This window comes from Gymnodraco acuticeps, unplaced genomic scaffold, assembly GCF_902827175.1.
Source record: "Gymnodraco acuticeps unplaced genomic scaffold, fGymAcu1.1, whole genome shotgun sequence".
NCBI lineage: Eukaryota > Metazoa > Chordata > Actinopteri > Perciformes > Bathydraconidae > Gymnodraco > Gymnodraco acuticeps.
In genome coordinates, this window is record NW_022991109.1 from 22,501 (window position 1) to 45,601 (window position 23,101).

At 41.0% G+C, this 23,101-nt stretch overlaps 1 protein-coding gene across 7 annotated transcripts in view; it reads left to right on the plus strand.

The window, feature by feature from the left end:
• The window catches only part of LOC117560193 (DNA (cytosine-5)-methyltransferase 3A-like), a 61,233-nt gene that overhangs the window by 18,482 nt on the left and 19,650 nt on the right, over positions 1–23,101 (plus strand). For 4 of the 7 annotated variants that reach the window (XM_034237011.1, XM_034237013.1, XM_034237014.1 and 1 more), the window contains exons 4-8: positions 2,479–2,602; positions 2,916–2,968; positions 3,195–3,311; positions 14,947–15,150; positions 22,277–22,435. In XM_034237011.1, coding sequence (XP_034092902.1) covers positions 2,479–2,602; positions 2,916–2,968; positions 3,195–3,311; positions 14,947–15,150; positions 22,277–22,435 — 657 coding nt within the window. Of the gene's footprint in view, positions 312–2,478; positions 2,603–2,915; positions 2,969–3,194; positions 3,312–7,304; positions 7,478–14,946; positions 15,151–22,276; positions 22,436–23,101 lie in introns of those variants that run through there. The other 3 variants (XM_034237015.1, XM_034237017.1, XM_034237016.1) reach the window with 3 other exon arrangements.

Consider the following 23,101-nt stretch of genomic DNA (forward strand, 5'->3'; position numbering starts at 1 on the left):
ATGACTTTCTGTAACGTGCAGTCTGCAGCGTGCAGACTCATCAAAGTAATACTTTTAGTTCACAGGCCTAAGTGAAACCTGACAAATGCATGAACTCTCACTACAGGAAGTGAACAATTGACTCACACAAAAGTTGTACACTTCCTGTTCAGCGTAAAATGGCGGAAAGGTGAAGTGGCTGAAGAAACGTCGCGCATTTAGAAAATCCAATGACATCGAGATATTTCTCTCAGGAGCTGAATTGAATTTACATTCAACATGTGGCCAAAAAGATGACTGCGAGTCCAGATTCCTCTGTTTCTGCTGAATGTGTAAGTAGTCAGTTGTTTGCTTAAAAGTTAGTTAAGAGTCAGAGTCTTTATGCCTCGTACTGTAATGGTAATTCATTGCTTAATGCAGCTTTAAGTTCATTTAGAGGTTTAACCAATTCATATTAAGACCATGTGTTCTCATCAAAGATATTCAAACTGGTGCACTCATTTTTAATTAATGATAAATAAACATTCATCTTGGTAAATCCATACCATTATTTTTGTTTTGTGTGCACAGTTTTTAAACCATGTGAGCTAATTTATTATTTATGTGTCGATAATGTATATATTTTCAAAGCTACCGGTTGTTTTTTACATAGCAAGTTTACACTGATTTCAACAACTTGGCTTAAATTGTTGAATTTAGTTGCTTACTGCTTTTATTAATTTTGTTCGAATGTTTTCTGTATTTTATGTTTCCTGCAATTATTAAGATTTATGGATGAAATGCTATAAACAGAAATGTCTTTTTTGTCTTTCCAATCAAGTCATATCACTCTTCTTTTTTCAAACTTTTGTCCCAACATTAAATGTCACTTGTTTAGACGCTTTTATCCGAAGCGACTTACATACTCAATACTGTGGACAATCCCCGCAGGAGCAATTTGGGGTGAAGTGTCTTCAGGGACACAACGACATGCTGACTGCAGTGGGGTTTGAACCTGTGCTCCCCTGATCCCAACACCAACACACTATTCCACTGCGCCACACGCCTCCCAACATCTTTTCACACTTGCAACTTCTCTGCTATTTATTAGAACATGTATACATTTTTACACCGTTAAAACACAAGTTAAGGAGACCTACTGTATAGTATCTACTGCAATCGCTGTAAAAAAGTGCAGAGGTGTTCGTTAAAAACACACAGCTAAAGGTCAACAGTGTCAACTATATGGTAAATGGACTGTACTTATATAGCGCTTTATCCAGTCTTTAAGACCCCTCAAAGCGCTTTACATACTTTACTACATGTCATTCACCCATTCACACCCATTCATACGGAGCAGTGTACCTTACTCTAGGACCTAACATTCACACACATTCACACACCGTTGGCCATCGGGAGAAACTCAGGGTTAAGTATCTTGCCCAAGGATACATCGACATGTTGACTGCACGGGCTGGGATCGAACCGACAACCTTCTGGTTGAAAGGCGAGCGCACTCCCTCACAGCCACAGTCGCCCAATATGCAGACTTTAGACATTAAAACACAGCTGTATTCAAGAGGTTTACCCTGCTTTCATTATATTGGTTGATTCAGTAGCAAACAAATTATACATGCACATGGCTATTTGCAACTATTGAACAAAAGGGCAAACGTCAGTACAAAATATACAGTTGTATCCAGTGCTGTGTTCTGGGACTAAAAACATCCGCATATGTATCTAAATGTTGCGCCTGTTTAACAATACAGTGTTAAAAGCGTGTGTTGGTGTCGTTAAGTTTATCCCGAGGCCCTTTTCGCAACCTTTTGTGTTCTCTGCCTTTTTACAGGCCTTCTCACCTGCTCATTACAGCCTTTGTGGGCTTGTTAGCGCAGCTACCGTTAGCGCAGCCTTTGAGCTTGACTTTCATCCCGGCTCTGCGCTTTCTATTACATCAATACAATCTGTCATCGACACACAGAAGAAAATCCTGCTGGCCTTTCAGAGCGGACACACGATCAGAGTTTAGCATCATGAAAGCTAGTGAGCTAAAGGATAAACCATTGAATTAGAGACAGGAGATTGTTAGAGTGCATAATCAAACAACATTTCCGTTTGAAAAGTATGACATCTTGAAAGCTTTTTTAGATTTTCAAAGATTATTATTTCTAAGATGAATTAACTTTATATTTAATTTCAGGATAATTTAAGAGTTTCTCCCACATGAATCATTAGCCCTGATAACTACACTCCCCATCTCATCTCATAAGAGTGTGTGTTTGTGTGTGTGTTAATGGGAGCTGCTGGGCGTACCTGCTCTGCATTGTACTAACAAGGGCAGACTATTAGGTATGCGCTTGTACTGCAGTAGCTCTTTGATTCGGTGTGTTTGCACAAGTTTTATGTGTGTGTAAGGCCTGTAAATGTGTGTGTGTGTACGGTTATTATTCCTTTGATGAGTCCAGACGAGGGCCAGCAGCAGTTTTCTCAGACCTAGACTGTGCTCCGTCTGTTTCCCAGGAGATGGCGACCTCTGACCCCTGTGCAAACGCACCCCCCACCCCACCTGAGGACTCTGCGCCCTCCCCCTCGCCTCGCAAGAAGCGCGGGCGTCGGAAACTAGAGCAAACCGAGAAGAATAAGGGTATAGATTTAATACAAAGTCATATCATTCCTAAAATAATATGGTTTTGCCCGTTTATGCAGTAATCAAGATGTCCATTTTTTTTCAACAGCTAAGGATATGAAAAGTTACAAACATGAAGTGTCTTCTTTATACGAAGTAATGTCTTCAAGAGGACTTTACGTGACATTTTAATAGTGTAAATAACTTCCAGATTGCAGTGTTTGAGGGCATTTTCGACTTTAAATATGGATGCCGGGACAAAGTGATGAAAACCATGACTCCTCATTAAACCTCTTGTTAAATCTGTACAAATGGGCCATTTCCTGTATAGTTCCTCCTCCTGCAGACGAGCCAGACGACAGAAACTGCGACTCCCCCGGAGAGGTAAGAAAACTACTTTGCTTACAAAAAAAAAAGATTATTATATTATAGTATAAGCTGAATTAAAAGAATGCATATAACAAGTGTGTGTGTGTGTGTGTGTGTGTGTGTGTGTGTGTGTGTGTGTGTGTGTGTGTGTGTGTGTGTGTGTGTGTGTGTGTGTGTGTGTGTGTGTGTGTGTGTGTGTGTGTGTGTGTGTGTGTGTGTGTGTGTGTGTGTGTGTGTGTAGGTTGAGGCTGGCAGGCTGCGGAGGAGGCCGGTCCCCAGAGTGACTTTCCAGGCTGGAGATCCGTACTACATCAGCAGGAGACAGAAAGAAGAATTGCTGAGCCGCTGGAAGATGGAGGTGGGAAAGAAACATGTCTCTGTCAATTAATACGACAGGAACAAGGAGGCTTTTTTGTTCCTGGAAGCCAAATAAGAATGAAACGCCTCAAGTTAACACCTAAATCATAATAAACTGGGCTTGATTGAAAAGGATGATGGAGGCTACATGTTAATATCTTTGTTTACCTCACTGACTAGCTTTTCAGTTGGATCCATAGCTGCATATTGTTAAACATCCAAAATGCAGTATAGGTCAAATAACAGGGATTTACAACAGATGCTTCGTATTGGGTGATATCTTTAAAAAATGTGTTAAAAAACTTGATATATCTTGGTTTTTTTGTGTTAAATGTTCTTTTTACTCCAATAAAAAGAAAGAGGGGATCATACAAATTAATTCCCGGAGATGTTTTGTACTATTTATACACTTATGTATACTATAATGTAATTGATATTGCAATACACTACTGTGCTGCAACATGTTAACATGGAAATTGAATGTGTTTGAGTTCATATCTGTAGATGCAAGAAAGTGTGTGTATGAAGAAAAACGTGAAAGTGAAACGAGTGAGAGAGACAGGATGTGTGTGTGGTCACGAGAGAGAAAGTCATTCAGGTTGATTGACAGGCAGTGCTGGCTAGAACACATTGATATGAAGGAGTGTGTGAAGTAGGTTATGAGTGTGTGAGAGGAAGAGACCTGGTATGAACTTGTCCTGTTTCAATGTGTGTTGTTGGATGGTCATAAATATTATCTTAATGAACAAAAATGCAGTTTAGTTATCACTATAGTGTCCGGATTACTAAACCCATTACTTCTCAGCCTTGAGTTTATTAAAAATGGACAGTATACTTGTATTTTTCTTTGATTAATCGTCAACAACAGCTTCTCACAAGTTATGAGGGCTTATTGAAGATGATGGTTAAAAAACGCGAATCTTTCAAACACAATAAGTGTGTGTGTGTGTGTGTGTGTGTGTGTGTGTGTGTGTGTGTGGCCTAGCATTACTATACTTGTGGGGACCTACATCTGTTTACACAGTCACGTGTGGGGACTCGCCTCCCTTATGGGGACAAAATGGAGGTCCCCATGAGGGGAATCATTAGTTTTAGGGTGAAGACTTGATTAGGGTTAGGGTAAGGTTAAGGTTAAGGGTTAGGCATGTGTTGGTTATGGTTAAGGTTAGGATAAGTCTCCAGGAAATGCATGTAAGTCAATGTAATGTCCCCTGAAGTGATGTATACATGGGTGTGTGTGTGTGTGTGTGTGTGTGTGTGTGTGTGTGTGTGTGTGTGTGTGTGTGTGTGTGGTGTGTGTGTGTGTGTGTGTGTGTGTGTGTGTGTGTGTGTGTGTGTGTGTGTGTGTGTGTGTGTGTGTGTGTGTGTGTGTGTGTGTGTGTGTGTGTGTGTGTGTGTGTGGTGTGTGTGTGTGTGTGTGCGTGTGCGTGTGCGTGTGTGTGGATTCAGTGACAGAGGTTAACCAGCTCCAGGTTTGTGCCTGAGTGTGTGTGTGTTTGCTCCGTCAGTTGAATTGCAGCCAGCTGTTAACATCAGCATCCCATCTCTCCGCTGCCTGAAGCAAATCTGCTCACCTCTGTAAAGCCTTCTCCAATTTTGGGATTTAAAAAAAAGATCTGGCATCTTTGCACTTCAGGTCTTAAGTTACAGCCAAGAATATATACTGGGGAGTACTGACGGTGCAGTGGGTATATTAGGGGGGTCTTTTATTTCTCCCTCACAAAGAAAAACACTGACTTAACCTAATTTTGCACTGATTTAATTTAGCAAGTCACACACTACACACACACACTGCACACACACTCATCTGTGACCTTGTTTTCACCTCTAACCACACGTCGTAAAGTGCAGAACCGCAGTGTTAGTCTCTGAAAAAAATCTCTGAATGTTTCTTACATTAGATCTGATAAATGACAAACCAAAGAATCACTAGCAACGGACCCTTTAACAAATATGATTACATTGAGTGTTTTTCACCAAAATACATCTTTTGTATCCTTGTTAAAAGGGTTCTATTAACTTATATGGGTTTTCCATTTCCTGTTATATAGGTTTTTGTGCATGTAAATGTCTGCAAAGGCTAAAATCCCCCTTCCTGAAACGCCTCACCAGTGTGACATAGTGACATCACTATGTAACACTGACGTTTCTATTGGCTAGCGCTCCAACACATTGTATGTGATAGGCTAAGGGGCGGGGCATCTCTAAGTGGTTGACCAATCACAACAGAGCTGAACAGCTAACCAATCAGAGCAGACTGGGCTCTGGTTTCAGACAGAGGGTGAAAAGAGGTGCAGCAGCACAGGCAGTATGAGACAAAGAAAGAGCTTTTTGAACATTAAAGCATGGAGACATGTAGAGACACTACATACTGATATGACCCTGAACATTATCATTATTTCATTTTAAAGTATCACGGTTATCCTTCAATACCAATATACACTCAGTCATCTTTAGTTTCTTCTTCTTTCTGTTACTCTAAACCAGTGGTTCTCAACTGGTGGTGGGTCGCGGACCCGTTTCAAGTGGGTCGCGGACCCGTTTCAAGTGGGTCGCGGACCCGTTTCAAGTGGGTCGCGGACCCGTTTCAAGTGGGTCGCGGACCCGTTTCAAGTGGGTCGCGGACTTGTTTCAAGTGGGTCGCGGATGTGTGAGTGAAGACATTTTTTTTGGAAATGTTTTTTTTTTTGGGGAAAAAGTCAAACTTTTATTTTGAAGGCCCAATTTTCTAACGCTGTGCATGCAGTCGGCGTTGGACTGGAAGTAACGGAGACCATAAACGGTTTTGAAAACTTCTTTCACGTAGTGATCATCTTCTCAATAAAATATTTTTGCTGATGTTTTTTCGAGTCTTCTGGCCAATCAGAATCAAGATTGTTGCCGGAAGTCCCCGGAGAATAACTTAGCGGTAGAACTCTTCTTTATACATCCATGGGTACAACTTCAGATAAAAAATAACACATAATGAAATATGACCCCCGGTCTGATGAGTGACAGGTCACAGAACAATGGGAGCTATCTACCCTTACCCACAATTTAAAGTAAGTCACACAGACTATCTCCTCTTTGCTCTTCTGCAAGCTGTCAGAACAAAGTGAAAAACAAACAATGGCATAAAATATTATTAATATGTCGGGTAGTAATAGATTTATTTATTTTCTTCTCAGAGTACCAGAATGCATAGTTTATGTTAGTATTTCTAAAAATCTCCTGGGGGAGAATCCCCCCAGACCCCCCTGCTGGGGTTGGGTTTTCAGCATGTGTGCCTTTTTATATAGTTCAGCTTTGATTTCATAATTTCATTAAACCTTTTTTAAAAGCATACTTTAGTTCTGTGAAGGGATATAAGGGATATATGCACTGTACTTCACTTTTATTAATATTGTATGCTGAAAAGCGTATATATTACAGCACGATTTTTTGTTGAATAGATTTGAGTGCTTCAAAATGTTGAGTCGCGATGTATTGACCAAGTAAAAAGTGGGTCCCGAGGCCTGACCAGTTGAGAACCACTGCTCTAAACTATCTCACGGGACAGTAGTGTGTACCTCTTTGTATGCACGTCTGTGTGTGTATGCGAGGTCTTGACCCCAACACATCCTATCGCCTTGTCAACTCTGAGGCTTACATAACCTTTGACCTCAGTGCACGTACACACCCCTTTGACACACACATGTAAACATTAGCCTGGATTTGTGTGTGTGTCATCATTACCCTTAAACCCCCGAGGCTACCAGGTGTGTGTGTGTGTGTGTGTGTGTGTGTGTGTGTGTGTGTGTGTGTGTGTGTGTGTGTGTGTGTGTGTGTGTGTGTGTGTGTGTGTGTGTGTGTGTGTGTGTGTGTGTGTGTGTGTGTGTGTGTGTGTGTGTGTGTGTGTGTGTGTGTGTGTGTGTGTGTGTGTGTGTGTGTGTGTGTGTGTGTGTGTGTGTGTGTGTGTGTGTGTGTGTGTGTGTTAGGTGAAGGAGCCAGTAAATCACACACTTCACTGCTGTGGCCAATCAGCTGAGAGGGAGAGGGTGAAGAAAGCTCAAGGGTGAATTTAGCGGAGGAGACACACACACACAGAGGAAGAGTAAGAGGATGTGAGAGAAAGAGAGACAGACGAAGAAAATGACTGAGAGAAAGAGAGCTAGGGAGGAAGGGCTGCAGAGCTACCATGTCCGGCCTGTAAGTTTATTTTTCTATTTTATGTGAAGCAGAGAATGAAATGGAGTGTGTGAGGTGAGGTTGTTTTTTAAAAGAGGAAGTATTGCAATATGTTTCTACTATCAATAATTGATTTTCATGGCAAGGTTGTTGAATTACGTTTTTTCTGGGTTTGTGGGGGCATCATGCAAGTGCTTGAACAAATGGGAGATATCAGTTGTGAAACATCTGAAAAAAAGTATAATTGGACTGAACCGAGGAGGTTACATTTGCTTACTTTCTGTTTGTTTGTTTGGTGGAAGATTGTAGCTCAGATAAAAGAAGTGAAAAGTGTCTCCCACTTTTCCACTGGCACCAAAGACGTGCAATTTAAACCATCTAACACCGCTGTGACAAAATGCCATGCCCAAATATATCAGCTAATAACTCAGGACGTCTGAAGGCTGAATTCAATTGTTTTATTTCAAATGTCATTGGATGTAACAATGTACAGCAAACACAGTGTAGGTGGGCAATAGTTTCCAAGCTTTTTGGCTCGTGACAAATCAAAACAACTTCCACTTGTGACACCTCTTCATCAAGTGTGTTTACCAGCTGTGACTGCTTCAACAGAAGACCACTTAAGAGTCCCACTAATTAAAAATCTTTAGTTATTTGCAAGAAAAATATTTATAGAGGGAATTCATCAATGCATGTATTTTCATAGTTCTAGCAGTCTGTGACAGCTCAACATCAAACAACTTAATTATTAAGCTGCATTGTTTACATTAGGACAAGAGGCCATTTTTGTCTATTGGCTTTTTTGTTTGTGTGTTTCAATTAGCTTAATCACTAAAAAAGCGATCGAAAGCGGTGTTAACAATTATAAAACATCACCAAGCCCCTTATTTATTTTGCTGCAGGGTTAACATGCGAGCAAATATCGATCTTAAGCTAGGTTTTTTTTCTGTTACTTGTTTGTCGGCTCAAGAAAAAGGTTTCCAAATAATAAATAAATAAATGGAAACAATAATTGTTACAGCAGTGTTATCAGGCTTGGTTTTGTCCTTAAAAAAGACACATACACACATGTTCACATCACATTATGTAATTGCCAGTTTGAAATACTCCCAACTGAGAGGCATAAAATGGCTTACTGTTTATGATTAGAAATGACACCAAATCATTACACAAAATTCAGGCTTAACATGTTCGTCTTGTTCTTAAAAAAAATCCTCAGAGGGATGTTGTTCGGTCCATTTAATTCTAAAAGATCCCCAGAGAGTGTTATGGAAATCCACTGATTGTATTCCTTTAACGTGTCCCACGGCAACGATCGATGCTAATGAAAGAGCAGTGACTTGTTGTCTATTGAAAAAGAGAGAGGGTCTTAACTGCGCTCTTAGTGTGTGTGTGTGTGTGTGTGTGTGTGTGTGTGTGTGTGTGTGTGTGTGTGTGTGTGTGTGTGTGTGTGTGTGTGTGTGTGTGTGTGTGTGTGTGTGTGTGTGTGTGTGTGTGTGTGTGTGTGTGTGTGTGTGGAGCAATGTCGGGTTCATCCCCAGGTCTGGGTCAGTCACGCTCGTAAAGGGGGGAGTGGTTTCAAGAAATGGCTCATTTGTGAGGTCGTGGGTCAGAGGTAACGGGGGCGGCGTTAAGAGTGAAATCACTGACCAGGGCGAGGAGTTCGACAAAGTTCAAAGTCGTAACTCACAACATTACAACCTCTCTCCGTCTCTTTGCCCCATGCTGTGTTCATTTGTCCCCTCACATGCCGCTGTTTTATTCCTGCAGGCTTTGATTTTCTGTTACAACACCAAGATGTTCAATAAATCTCTTTATTTTTACCATATTTTTTAATCTATTTCGTCCAACAAAACCTCCTAATATGCCTCTGCATGTCTCATTCAATCTTATGCCTGCTCAACATCTGCTTTTTAGCACTTGTGTGGTACTAGTTGCCGTTAATACCCACTGATTTTATTTGCTCCACAGATATATATCTATTATAGCAATCGTAGCCTTTTACAGATCGATTTGCAACTAACAGTATAGGCATTTGCATATAGAGTGATGTAATGATGATGTACTTTCGTTAAGCCAACCTGGAAGTTAGCATTGCTCTGATTCCTTTAATCAAAAGGCAATGACATTTTTCTAATGGATTTTGGATTATTGCAGAACAATAGCTCAGTTTTGTGATACTAATATTTAAAATGCTGGTTGGTTTGAGTGTCGTTAAGTCAGTACTAGAATACGTTACATTTTTCATGCTATGGACTCGACAGAAGTTTGTAGCATTGTTTCCCCATAGTTTTTGGCGTTATGTCTATTTGATTTTGTCAGTCTTTATCAAAGACACTTGATTCAAGTTGGCAGCAAACCTTCGTGTGTGCTAATACTGTTGATCTTTGATGTTACACCTAATTACAGTATGTCTGACTTTTTCCCTGTGTGCACTTTTGTTGATATGTGTGAATCACAATCTTTATTTATTGCAAATCAATTGTTGTTACATATTATACCTGAGACTTATTACCCACATCACAGCAGCCTGTATTTAGCCGCTAAATAGTATCAACAGGTAGCAAACATAGCATTAATAAAAAACATGTTATAGAATTTAACCTTGGGAGAAAATGTTCTGTTCAACCCAGAAAACCTTCAGCATTGTGACATAAGAGTTGTAGCCTTGTGTGCGAGGCTGCAGAGTGAACATCTTCCAGTTAAAATGCTGTCAAGTGGCCTCGTTTCTGTACTTTTTTTGTAGGTTAGTAGGTTAAATCTCATTCGTTCTCCAGCTCAATTTACAGAGTACTCAGGGAATATCTCAGACTGAGAATATTAAACGGGACATCTTTTAGCAATTTCAAAAAGACTCAAAAACCTACAGTTCGTAATAGACACATTTTCTGCATTTCAAATGGTGTTATTCACACTGTAAAATGCTCTATTTCCGGCAGTATAAATATAATCAGATATAAGTAATGGATGCTGCATGCTGTTCTGTTTTTTGGTTCCCCTCTTCGAAAGCATGAAGCTGACCCTCAGAGAGTTGCTTTCACAGAAACCTGAGCGTATAAATACAGATTTGTCTGTCATCGGTGAATCATCTGCAGCCCTGAACGCAGCAAAGCTTCCTGGTGTGTTTCAATCAGCTGATGTTGCCAGGCAACAAACACAGTTTCATCCTGTTGGCAGGGCTTTGTGGCAGATATCTGGTTGCAACACAAGTCCAAGTCTTAATGACATGATCCGGTCCAGATGCTGGCAGAAACGACACCCTCTGTCCTTAGACCCTCACATCGTACAAGGAAAAACTTCCAGAGAAAACCCACAGTTTAAAGGGGAACATGGGAGAAACCTCAGGGAGAGCAACAGAGGAGGGATCCCTCTCCCAGGACGGACAGACGTGCAATAGATGCCGTGTGTAAATCGAAGAGATAATACATTTTACAGCATAGACCGAATGTTAGGAAATGCATGTGTCTGTAATAAGAAGATGAATCCACGAGGATGTCAGCTTAACTACTTATGGTTGCAATAAGGAATAGTTACAGCAATATAGTAATCAATGCAATAACGTGATACAACTTAAAGGGGACTTATCATGCAGAATGCACTTTTTGATGTCTTGTATACATAAATATATGTCCCCGGTGTGTCGGGGAACTCGCGCAGCGTCAGAAAATAAAACCCTCTCTCTTTTCCTCCGTATCTAAATCTCTAAAAACGGGGCTACAACGGAACTGATCCAGATTTGCGTCCGATATGACGTAATATCTGAAATGTGGACCCTCGGCCCAATCAGAAACGTTGCTATCAGAAACAATGCCCGACTGTTTTGGACGTAATATGGTCGGTGTTTACATTAGCATCGCTAACACTCAGAGCTAACCTGTACTGGAGAGCATGTGTGTGAAGAAGCAGGAAATGAAAAGGAACTCACCTTGCAACGGCTCAACCGGCAAGAGAGAAAGCCTTTGAGCTCCAAACTGTTTCAGAGATAATCCTTGATAATCCATGATATGGCGTTTCATCACGGCAGCATTTAGTTTAGACAGTAGCTGCCGGGTCCCTCATGAGCTCAGCCCCCTCCCTTTTTATTTGTTATCAAAAACGTTTTTTTTAAAGCTTAATACCCAAAATCAGCACTTTTGAAGCAGGAAGTGAAATAGAGGGATATGAGGCATGGCTAGAATGGGTGATCTGTTTGGTATTTTGAGCAAAACACTTCATAGACATGTTTTTGATATATTTTTAATATCTGAGACCTATGCTATTGCCTAAAAATAGCATGTTGGTGACCTTTAAATAAGCCCTGCGAAGGCCTTGCATGCAGCAGCGTCAAGGTCAACAAAAACACAAATTAGAAAGAAACACACAGCTAATAAATCCAAAGGTATTTTGATTTAAATCCATATTTGAAATGGTCAATATATTATTCAATAACAATAACTATTTAAAACAAAACTGAAATGATAAACTAAAGTATAGTTCAAGCCATCGAAACAAGAGTTTTAAATGAAGAAAAACAATAAATTCTTAGGATTGAATTCATCTTTTTGTTTTGCCAGATATTTCTCAAGCTGCAGCTCCTCCTGCATTGTGTCAGACAAGGCTGTGTACATATGTATTTTAATATTCACTATGCATTATGTCAAGAATACTTCATATTGTCATGTTATGAATACACTGCATACTCACAACATGCTCATTGTGTGAAGTATTGAGTTCATATATACTATTTAAGTTGTGGGAAAAAAGTCCTGACTTCTCATCAGGCATCCCAGATGTTTTAGAAACTAGTGACGACATGTGGAGTTTCCCTTACTGTGTGTGTGTGTGTGTGTGTGTGTGTGTGTGTGTGTGTGTGTGTGTGTGTGTGTGTGTGTGTGTGTGTGTGTGTGTGTGTGTGGTGTGTGGTGTGTGTGTGTGTGTGGTGTTGTGTGTGTGTGTGTGTGTGTGTGTGTGTGTGTGTGTGTGTGTGTGTGTGTGTGTGTGTGTGTGTGTGTGTGTGTGTGTGTGTGTGTGTGTGTGTGTGTGTGTGTGAAGGTCTGTCTACGATCCGTGTAACAGGCTGATTAGGGTTTTATGAGGTTAGAGGTCAACAGGAGCGGGAGGAAGAGTGAACTTGTGACCTCGGTGTCAAACAGAGGAGAAACTGTCCTGACCCGACACTCTCACGTTTACTGTCTCACTTCCACTTGAATTGATGTCGTCATCCCTCCTCCTCCTCCTCCTCCTCCTCCTCCTCCTCCTCCTCCTCCTCCTCCTCCTCCTCCTCCTCTTCTTCTTCCTTTCTGTGATGTTTGGGAATTGTTTCACACATTTATTAGATTATATTTGGGTTTTGTGGAGTGGAAACCAAGTTGTTTCCTGCAGTTAAAAGGAGAAGAATGTTTTTAGGTCATGGAAATGCTGTGCAGGAGTCGTGGGATTTTTTAAACCTGGGCCACAGTGAGATTCTTGCTTTCTAAGGAATGAGGTTGTGATTATTTTTTTAAAGTTGTCTCATCTGAAACCGAGCGAACACAGCTGCTGTTTTCTTTCTTCATAGACTCTCCAGATATTGCTTATCAGTCAAACAAATAATAATAGTTAAGTGACTTTCAGCTTTGATTCCTGGTGGCTATACAGGGTGTCCGCGGGGTCTTAAACAGTATTAAAAGTTGATCAATCAATTTAGCGGAAATTAAGGCTATTAAAAAGTATTAAACGGCATTTTCCAAGGTATTAAATGTTGTAGCTTGTTTTCAATAAGTATATAAAGTGTCCAAAGAGGTTGTGTTCTACAGTCTGCCTGAATGTAATCATTGCGTAGGTGTGTAGTGTGATTCTGTGTAGTTTATTTATTCCAAACTATTCCCCACATTACATTCCGTTTTTTTAATACTTTTGTACTTAAAGCAGGACTTTTGCTTGTAATGGAGTATTTTTAGAGTAACTTTGCTTCTTCTTGAGTAAAATACTTCTCTCTATTTTAAATAAAACACATCAGCTTTTGTAGCGTGGCACTATTGTTTCTGGCTTCTCTCTCTGTAAACATGCTCCACTTTGAATTCCCTCTGTATTTTATTCCTCAGTTTTAAAACATAATCCCTCCCTCTCTCTTTTCTGCCTCTCCTGAACCCGTTGAACTGCCTCCCGCCGCACCCTATCTCCCCACTCACTTCCTGTTTAGAGGAACACTTAGAGGATTGTTCCTGCAGCCGGGGGCAACGAGGCCTTGATGTAGAGCAGCCACCATCAGCTGGAAGCAGCCACATAAAACTACAATTATACAGGACCTCAAAAAACGGTGTCTGTGCATGCACCAACATGAATAATAAAGCAAAACGCTTATGAGAGATGAGAGACTTTAAGGAAACACACATGAGGAGACAATGCCTTTTGACACATTGAAGCTGGTATAATAGGTTTAACAAACAACAGTTTTGTGTTGCACTGTTGGAGGAGCCTGTGACCTAAGATTTTCATCGTCATAACTACACTGTAGCTATGTTCGTATGACCAATACAAGCCTTGAACCTTGAAGTGTTAAGTGTTGAAACTTTGCCTGTAACTCATTTTTAACACATATATATTGGATGATAATGTTTTGCTAAATTGCCTCTTATATCAGGATGTCCGCGGGGTCTTAAAAAGTATTAAAAGTTGATAAATCAATTTAGAGAAAATTAAGGCTATTAAAAAGTATTCAACGGCATTTTCCAAGTATTACATTTTGCAGCTTGTTTTCAATAAGTATATAAATGGTCCAAAGAGGTTGTATTCTACAGTCTGCCTGAATGTAATCATTGCGTAGGTGTGTAGTGTGATTCTGTGTAGTTTATTGATGGCATCCCGTTGGGTTTGACGTCATCTGAACAGGACATCGCACGCTCACTGCTTGATAGCGCGCGAAGGTCCGTTTACACCGGTTGTTAAACAACATCGTTATGGGGAAATGCAAGTCTGCGTCCAAATGGTTGGAAGATAAGGAGGAAGGACAATCAATACTGTATATAGTCAATGTGGGGTAAAGTGTGTCGCCAAGGTAACCGGTTAGAACTCCAAGTGGCGATGAGGTCTTAAAATGTATGGAAAGGGTCTTAAAAGGTATTACATTTGACTTCAGGATTCCTGCATATACCCTGTATATAAAAACATACCTCAAGTTTATTTATTCAAATAGCACATTTCATTCAAACATGCATTCCCAAAGTGCTTCAAGATAAAGTAATAAATAACATTATGCAAGACTAAAAGTTACAACAATAAACATAGCATATCGTTTTTTGGTGGAGCATTTAACTTTGACTTTACCAAATGTGTCTTTGGAAATCAATGAATTGATTGATTTCCAAATCTTCACACATTTTAAGCTTATGTTAATATTTGTTAGTAAATATGGACATAACAGATCCTTAATTTATATATTTTGTAATCTAAATGTGTATATGTGACTGCGATAAACATACACTTTGTAAAATTCAAAAATGAAACAAGATGTGTCTGATCTTCCGTTACAGGCGGAGCGTCGGGCGTACATAGAGGCAGAGATGAACATAATGGACGCCCAATCAGAAGCCATCTTTCAGAAAGAGGAGGGGCCATCAAGCCCGGCCCCGCCCCCTTCACAACAACACACCGCCCCCGCCTCGCCAACAGTTGCCGTGACGCCAGAGCCCGGCAACAGGGTGGAGCGGGCCACGCCTCGAGAGATGGAGTACCAGGTGAGAGATTAATATTAATAGATATTCATACAGGACTTTTTAAACTAAATACTGTACGTCCCCAATTAGGACATGGAACATATTAACCTATTACAACAATATAAGATGCATATGAACATGTTACAATAATATAAGATGCATATGAACATGTTACAATAATATAAGATGCATATGAACATGTTACAATAATATAAGATGCATATGAACATGTAACAATAATATAAGATGCATATGAACATGTTACAATAATATAAGATGCATATGAACATGTTACAATAATATAAGATGCATATGTACATGTTACAATAATATTAAAATGCATAAGAGTTAGCCGGATACAAAATAAAAATGTCTAAACCTTCGTGTCCCACAATATTTAATTTAAAATAAAATGTATGAATTAGTGCCGTTAAGTTGTTATCATGCACACAAGAAGAAAAATAAATCGTTTCATAGAAATAACATTTTTTCACTGCTTGACTTTAATTGATAATAGCATAATTATACATCTGAAAACCTTCAAAACACAAAGGACAAACAAAAGTTAGCTCACATGCTACACAAATTACAAACATTTTTCAGGTCTCACTGCATCCTCAATAATAATAATAATAATAACACCACAAACTATGTTTTAATTAAAAAGGATAAATTGTTCCTTTAAACCCCATCATTAACTTAAATGAATTAATAGGAGTGTTTATCTCCACTTGGAAACAAGCACCAGAGAAAACCTCATCTGAACACCTGCGCTGTCTAAATTGCACAGAAAACAAACGGGGCACAGGCAGACCGCGCTGCGTAAAAAAACAGTTGATTGCGCAACAGCACTCTCGCAAAGTGCAGCAGCAGATCAAGTACATAAACACAATAAACATACCAACGGCGTCTCCGGAGCCTCACACACACACACACACTGTCGCCTGGTTCTCTCTCCGTGGCTTTGAGAACAAGAGACCGGCCAACACAAACTACACTCCTTTTGTAGCCGTGTTGCCGGAAGCGGCATTCATATTTTTTCTACAGCTCGCTTATGAAAAGTAGCCTAAGCTATCCAAAATAAAACAAATACCCTCTCCTGGTATTGAACAATACTATAATAATAATAATAATACTCTAAATGAAAACACATTATTTATTAGTCCGTTTTTCACAGATATTACTTTTTGACTTTCGTCTCGACACCTCCCACTTGAGCTCCTGGTTTCTAACCCAAGGAGCTCACACCAATTATTCACCTTCAAATCACACCTGTTCTTCCACAGGAAGTAAGATGACAAGGCGCCTGACATCTCTATGAAGAATAGTGGCAGGGATCCTGCTTGGATGTCCCTTGTACCCTCCACAGACTTTATTCTTCATAACTGAGACTGGGTAGCTGGGAGAGGTTCTCACATTTACATCCCTTACGATGCCTTTTCCATCAGTATTTACACTGACCACTCTGGCCAGTTTGTAATGTCCTCTCAGGGCATTTTGGTCAGCCAGCCACACCACATCTCCCACTGCTACATCTCGATTCCTTGTGTGCCATATTACTTCCAACTTTGATTCTGCCCTAGGCTGGTCCTTAATCTCCAGCCACTTTTTTGCAGCTCTCCGTACCCAGGCTATGACCCCGACACGTTTTTGAAGGCTGCAGAATCTTTTCACCTCCACAGGATCCTTCACTGTCTTTCCTGTGAGATTTCTGGTAGGCGTCTGATCGGCTCTAGGTTTCTCCCATTGGCTCTTCCTTTTTCTGTTTCCCTGTGGGTCTTCTTGGCCATCTCTCTGATTTCTCTCGGCTTGAGCTCTTGTTATGGCTGCTGAGAATGCCTTCCTCTGGAGCTTGTCCACACTCTCTCTGGCTTGCGCTGCCACCTCTCCAGCTGATCTTATTGGCCACTTCTCCACTTTGTACCCAATTCCCAGGGCTTTGTTGTCCTCCTCTCTCATCTGATTTGGAAGGATGAGAGTTTTACTTGCAGCTGTTGCTTTTTCTCCTCCCAGGAGCGCTGCTGCAGTTTCTTGCCTCCCACTTTGACCAGACCGGACCCATGGTTTGAGGCATAAGCCACCAGCTCTTTCGACCATTTTGTGCACTTGGGCTTTATCTACAGCTTGCCCCTCAGGCTCCCGCTTCAGCTGTTTTCCTGTCTTCAGGACTGTGGCCTCCAGAGCACGTTTGTTGTTGGGGAGAGAAGTGGGGTCTTCAGTCCAGAGATATTTTGCGTCCCAGTGCGGTGATGCAATATGAGAATCCTGCCTGACGTAGGTTAGGCCTGCCTTTATTGTATCCAGCTCTCTCTCCTCCGCCAGGGTCATTTCTTTCCCTCCTGGTTGGCAATTTCCACACCGACATCCTCCACACTTAGGCTCACTGGCTGCTCCAATGCTGTCCCACTTCCACCATTCCAGGAACTCACGATTAGTTGCAGCTGTGACCTTTACTTCAATCATATCTTCCTTCTGCAACTGTGCTGGTTTGTCTTTTGGAAGCTTTATCTCCTCATACCTGACTGCAGCTGTTCTCATGGAGCGAGCAAAGTGTGCGTTGGACCTGTGTGCCGCCACCTCAATCTCCTCAAACAGTTCTGGGTGTGCTCCGCCTACTGTTTTTCCCAGTGGACTTTCCCACAAAACAAGGTCTCCAACCACCTCCACTCTTTGTGGAGCAAGTCTTCCTTCCCTGTGGCTTATGAGGAGCTCAACTTCTTCTGGCCTCTTTAATTCTTCGGGCTTGACCTCTGGGAAGAACTTCTGCAGTTTTTCAGGACTGATGACTCTATGCACTTTGGCGATCTCCCTGAGGCCATAGCAGACAAGTTCATGTGCCTTCTCTGTCCCTTTAGGAGTCTTGACGCTCACCCTAAGGAGGTATCTTTTTGTGTTCACCTTGATGGTCATTCCTCCTACACAATCAGAGTTATTTTTTCACCTTGCAACCTCAGCCTGTCAGCAGCCTTATGGGTGATGTAATTTGTGTCTGAGGCAAGGTCCACTAGAGTCCCAATCTTCTGCCCTGCATTTGCCGTGACCTCCATCAGCATCATGATGACAGGGATTTCCCTGTCCAAAAGCCTTGACTGTCCTCCAGCTCTGCCTGTAACTGCTGTTTGGTTGGTAAAGGCTTTCCTGCACCTTCCTGCACGCTCTGGGGAATGCTCAGCCAAGAATGTATCCTGCTCCTCTGTGAGTTTGCTCTTACTTCTCCAGTCTCTTCCTCTCCTCTCTTCAAAGGGCACTTTGCTTCCCCCTTGTGGACACAGAAAGAAATGGTGATCTGAGGTGTCTCCTTTTTTACAGTCTTTGTTCCTGCACAGGTAATTGTCTCTGCAATATCCTCCTTCCTCATGACATCAAGACACTTTCTGCATGCTCCTAGCTTCTTTAGAACAGCTTTCTTCTCAGGCACAGTTAGCCCTTTGAACTTCCTGCAGAAGAATATCTTGTCATAGTGTCTCTCATCTCCACACACAATACACACTCCTTCATGCTCGGCCTTCTCTGCAGATCTTGTGGAAGCATATTTCTTCTCATACCTCCTGTCTGGATGGTCTTGTCTGTCAGTTCTATCACCGATCCTTAGCTGTTCCAGCCTCTCCAGAATCTCTTCCTGCTTTTTTAGAAATCTAAGTAGCATGTCGAAGTGGTTGTCTGGTGTCGCATTATTGTTTGGATCCACCATGAAGACCAGCCAATCTCTCTTCACAAAGTCAGGTAACTTGCTCTCTATGGACTTGATTATGAGTGGGTTCTTCATGGCGCCTGAGTTTCCCAGCTCTGTGAGGTCTGCAAGGGCTTTTTCCACATGCTGTATCAGCTCAATCACCTTTCTTGGCTGGTTTCCTTTCACATAAGGGATTCTCTCCAGTTCTTCTAAGATTTCTATGGCAATAGTTGACTTATTTCCATACCTGTTGTCCATTATCCTGAACATGTCTTCAGCAGTGTTGTAGGTTGAGAGTCTTAGTTCCTTTGAAATCTTGTCATCCACACTGTCTAGAAGATGAATTTTCTTAGCTTCAGAAGATCCAGATGGCTCCCCCTGTCTTTGCAGGCTTTCCCAGTCTTTCCTCCATCTGTGGTATTCTCTTCTGCAGCCATAGAAGATGGGAAGACTTGTGGGCTTAATCCTCACTACTGGTATTGCAGGTGATGGCAGTCCTCCCCTTCTACCTGGCGCTTCTGCTTCCAGTTCCTCCGCTGCAATCCTGCGTGAGTTGACAAATTCAACTTGCCTCATCTCAAGTCTATTCCTTATTGCTTTGAGGTCCTTGACTCTGCCAGCTAGATCTGATTTCGCCATCATGGGTATCCAGCACTCCCAAGCTGCCATCACTCTGGTGGCCTCCTTCATCCGCCTCTCTAGAATGGTCAGGAGCACCCCGTAGCCTTCCAGGTTGGTTCCCTCCACAGGCACATTCCCAGCTTGTTCACTGGCTTCTTCTGCTTCTTCAATTGCAGTGATGAGCTCCTATCGGCCATATCTGGACCACAGGTTATCTTGAATAAGGCCTCCTACCTCTTCCATTCTGGCTTCAGCCTCCTCTGCAGTCCTTTCAACGTCGGCCTCTTCCCGCTTTGCAAGAGCTTCTTCTTCCTTTCCTTCGGCCTTTTGAGCATCTGCCTGCAACCCAGCCATGCAGTCCTCATTTGCTTCAAGAACCTTTTTTAATCCCTCTTTCAGCTTGGTGAATTCCTCCCTTAGCTCTGCTTCGACCATTCTACCTGCTTCTCTGTTGAGGTAGTTGGCCTGCCTGGTGAAGTTGCTTTTTGCACTTGTTCTTGCTTTCTTGAGCTCTTTAACCGTCTTCCCCAGGATTTCTTCCGCCATTTTGAGCTAATGGAAATCCACAGTTTCCCTTCTCTGCGTCAACAGCTTTCTCTGGACGTCTGAAGCCTTTTATCCTCTGGCCCAGGCTGCTCCGCTTGGTTTTCAACTGTCAAGTCCTTCAGGTTTTTGGCCTGTACCAGTGATTTAGCCTGACTTGATAGGCTAGAGGGCAACAGAGCACAACTCAACAACTCAAATTCGTTCTTGTTGTCTTTATTTATTCAAGACAGCTCCAAGAATTGATCAGGTTGAAAACCTTCAAAACACAAAGGACAAACAAAAGTTAGCTCACATGCTACACAAATTACAAACATTTTTCAGGTCTCACTGCATCCTCAATAATAATAATAATAATAGCACCACAAACTATGTTTTAATTAAAAAGGATACATTGTTACTTTAAAACCACATCATTAACTTAAATGAATTAATAGGAGTGTTTATCTCCACTTGGAAACAAGCACCAGAGAAAACCTCATCTGAACACCTGCGCTGTCTAAATTGCACAGAAAACAAACGGGGCACAGGCAGACCGCGCTGCGTAAAAAAAACAGTTGATTGCGCAACAGCACTCTCGCAAAGTGCAGCAACAGATCAAGTACATAAACACAATAAACATACCAACGGCGTCTCCGGAGCCTCACACACACACACACACACACACACACACACACACACACACACACACACACACACACACACACACACACACACACACACACACACACACACACACACACACACACACACACACACACACACACACACACACACACACACACTGTCGCCTGGTTCTCTCTCCGTGGCTTTGAGAACAAGAGACCGGCCATCACAAACTACACCCCTTTTGTAGCCGTGTTGCCGGAAGCGGCATTCATATTTTTTCTACAGCTCGCTTATGAAAAGTAGCCTAAGCTATCCAAAATAAAACAAATACCCTCTCCTGGTATTGAACAATACTATAATAATAATAATAATACTCTAAATGAAAACACATTATTTATTAGTCCGTTTTTCACAGATATTACTTTTTGACTTTCGTCTCGACAGTATGAGATCGTGCTTAACCCATAAGGACCCACCGTGACACGGGTGTCACATGATCTTTAAATGTTCTGGAAAGTTCCTTATACAGCTTTTGCCTTTATTTTATCTCATGAAGTCCCTCAGTGACACACCCTGAACAGTCTGCTGGGTCCTGGGCCAGGTCATGTGATTTTGTCAAGATGTGCCAGACTAACACATATGACGGAACTTGCTACTTTTCAAAAGCTTTTTTTTGTTGCTAAAGGTAAAATTCAAGCCATTTAAGAATTAAAATGATTACATAACATGTCCTTTATTACATTTAACCTGTTTCATTTCTTGATCAAATTGATATGAAACAAATGAGATAAATATCGCTGTGTCACATCGGGACTTTAACCCTAAACTTTCACAGTGACATATATGCACAATCAGAAATATGATTATGATTTGCTTAGTTAATTTAGCTGATTCAATTATATTGAGTTAATATATTCTTTATTCTTCAATTCAAAGAATGTTCAAACTAATTTAAACCAAAAAATCATCCTCATTAATTAAGTTATAAATAAGAGTTATTTTACCATTAAAGCCCAATTTGACATATAAGTCACATTTCAGATATTTGACACGAGGGGGGGTTCTTGTCAGAAATATGTTCTAGGTGGTCTATTTAGTCTAAATTATGTTCCCCTTAATTTTCCCAAAAGTAGAAATGGGTCCGGGTTCTTATGGGTTAATATCCACTTTGTGTTTGTTCTGAAACTTTTCAAATACTAAATAAATATTTTTAACAATGTCGAAAATGGCAAAACCTTTTAGTCTGGGATCCTTAATAACATGTCAGGATTTATAATGAATTTTCCAAACAAGCTTTGAAATAAACATTTCCTTTATTTTATTAAACAGACTAACATTCAGTGTACATTTTAATACTAGTTGAACATAACATTTTTACATTTGTATGTGTTTTTATACGTTAGTTATTGTGCTTTTTAATAAGATTTTAATTATTGTTTTATTATTTTACTCCCATTGTGTTATTTGATATTGCATTTATTCCCTGTACAGCACTTTGGTCAACTGAGGTTGTTTTAAATAAAGATTGAGATTGAGATAAAGAGTTTTCGTATGTAGCAGTGTTGAAACTGTCTCCACTGACTTACTTTTGAAACCATACTTTAGATTTGAGTCTATAATTATGTATACTAGAGAATGCTACCTATAGTATCTTATATCACGAGTTCTGTTTTTAACTGGTCTTATGTTCTGCGCTGACAGGATGGCCGGGGTTTTGGAATCGGTGTCTTGGTGTTCGGGAAGCTGCGGGGTTTCTCCTGGTGGCCCGGCAGGATCGTGTCCTGGTGGATGAGCGGCCGGAGCAGAGCTGCAGACGGCACTCGCTGGGTCATGTGGTTCGGAGACGGAAAGTTCTCTGTGGTGAGGAAACCTTTGGAATAAAATGATTTGATTACTGGTGCACAGTGGGGTTTAATCCCCAGTAGAAAAAGAGAGAAAAAGAGAATATGTTTGTCATAGCTAAAATGCCAAAGCTTAATGTCTTCAACACCCTGAGCTCCACTTTTCTAATTTAATGCTTTTATAGACACCAGAAAACACTTTCAGTCAAAGCATTCGTGTGATTTATTCTAATATCTAATTTATTTATTCTGATATCTAATGTGATTTTATAAACCGGACAACTCAAATCAAGCAATCTGATTGGTTCTTAGCCGTGATATAATGAGCGTATATCACGGGTAGAATTGTAGTTACTTTTCACAACAAGTCAGTATCCCTCCGCGTCTGAGAAAAGCTACAACCGTTTCAACTGTTACATTACGTCCGTTACGAAACTAACTAACTAACAAAGCTTAAGATGGAAACATGTACTGTAAGGGATAATGTGCAGCAAGGACTTATTGACCGTTGTTAAGGACGCTCACATCTGCAGAAAGAAGTCCGGTCGATTTAACTGTATACAGTTGGGCTGAAAAGCAAACTGGGACAAGAAAACAGCGGAGAAGTAACGGGGTTTCTTCCCTGTTACTTCTCCGCTTCGCGTCGGGCCGAACCACGCCCCTTAACTGTGATATAATGACCATA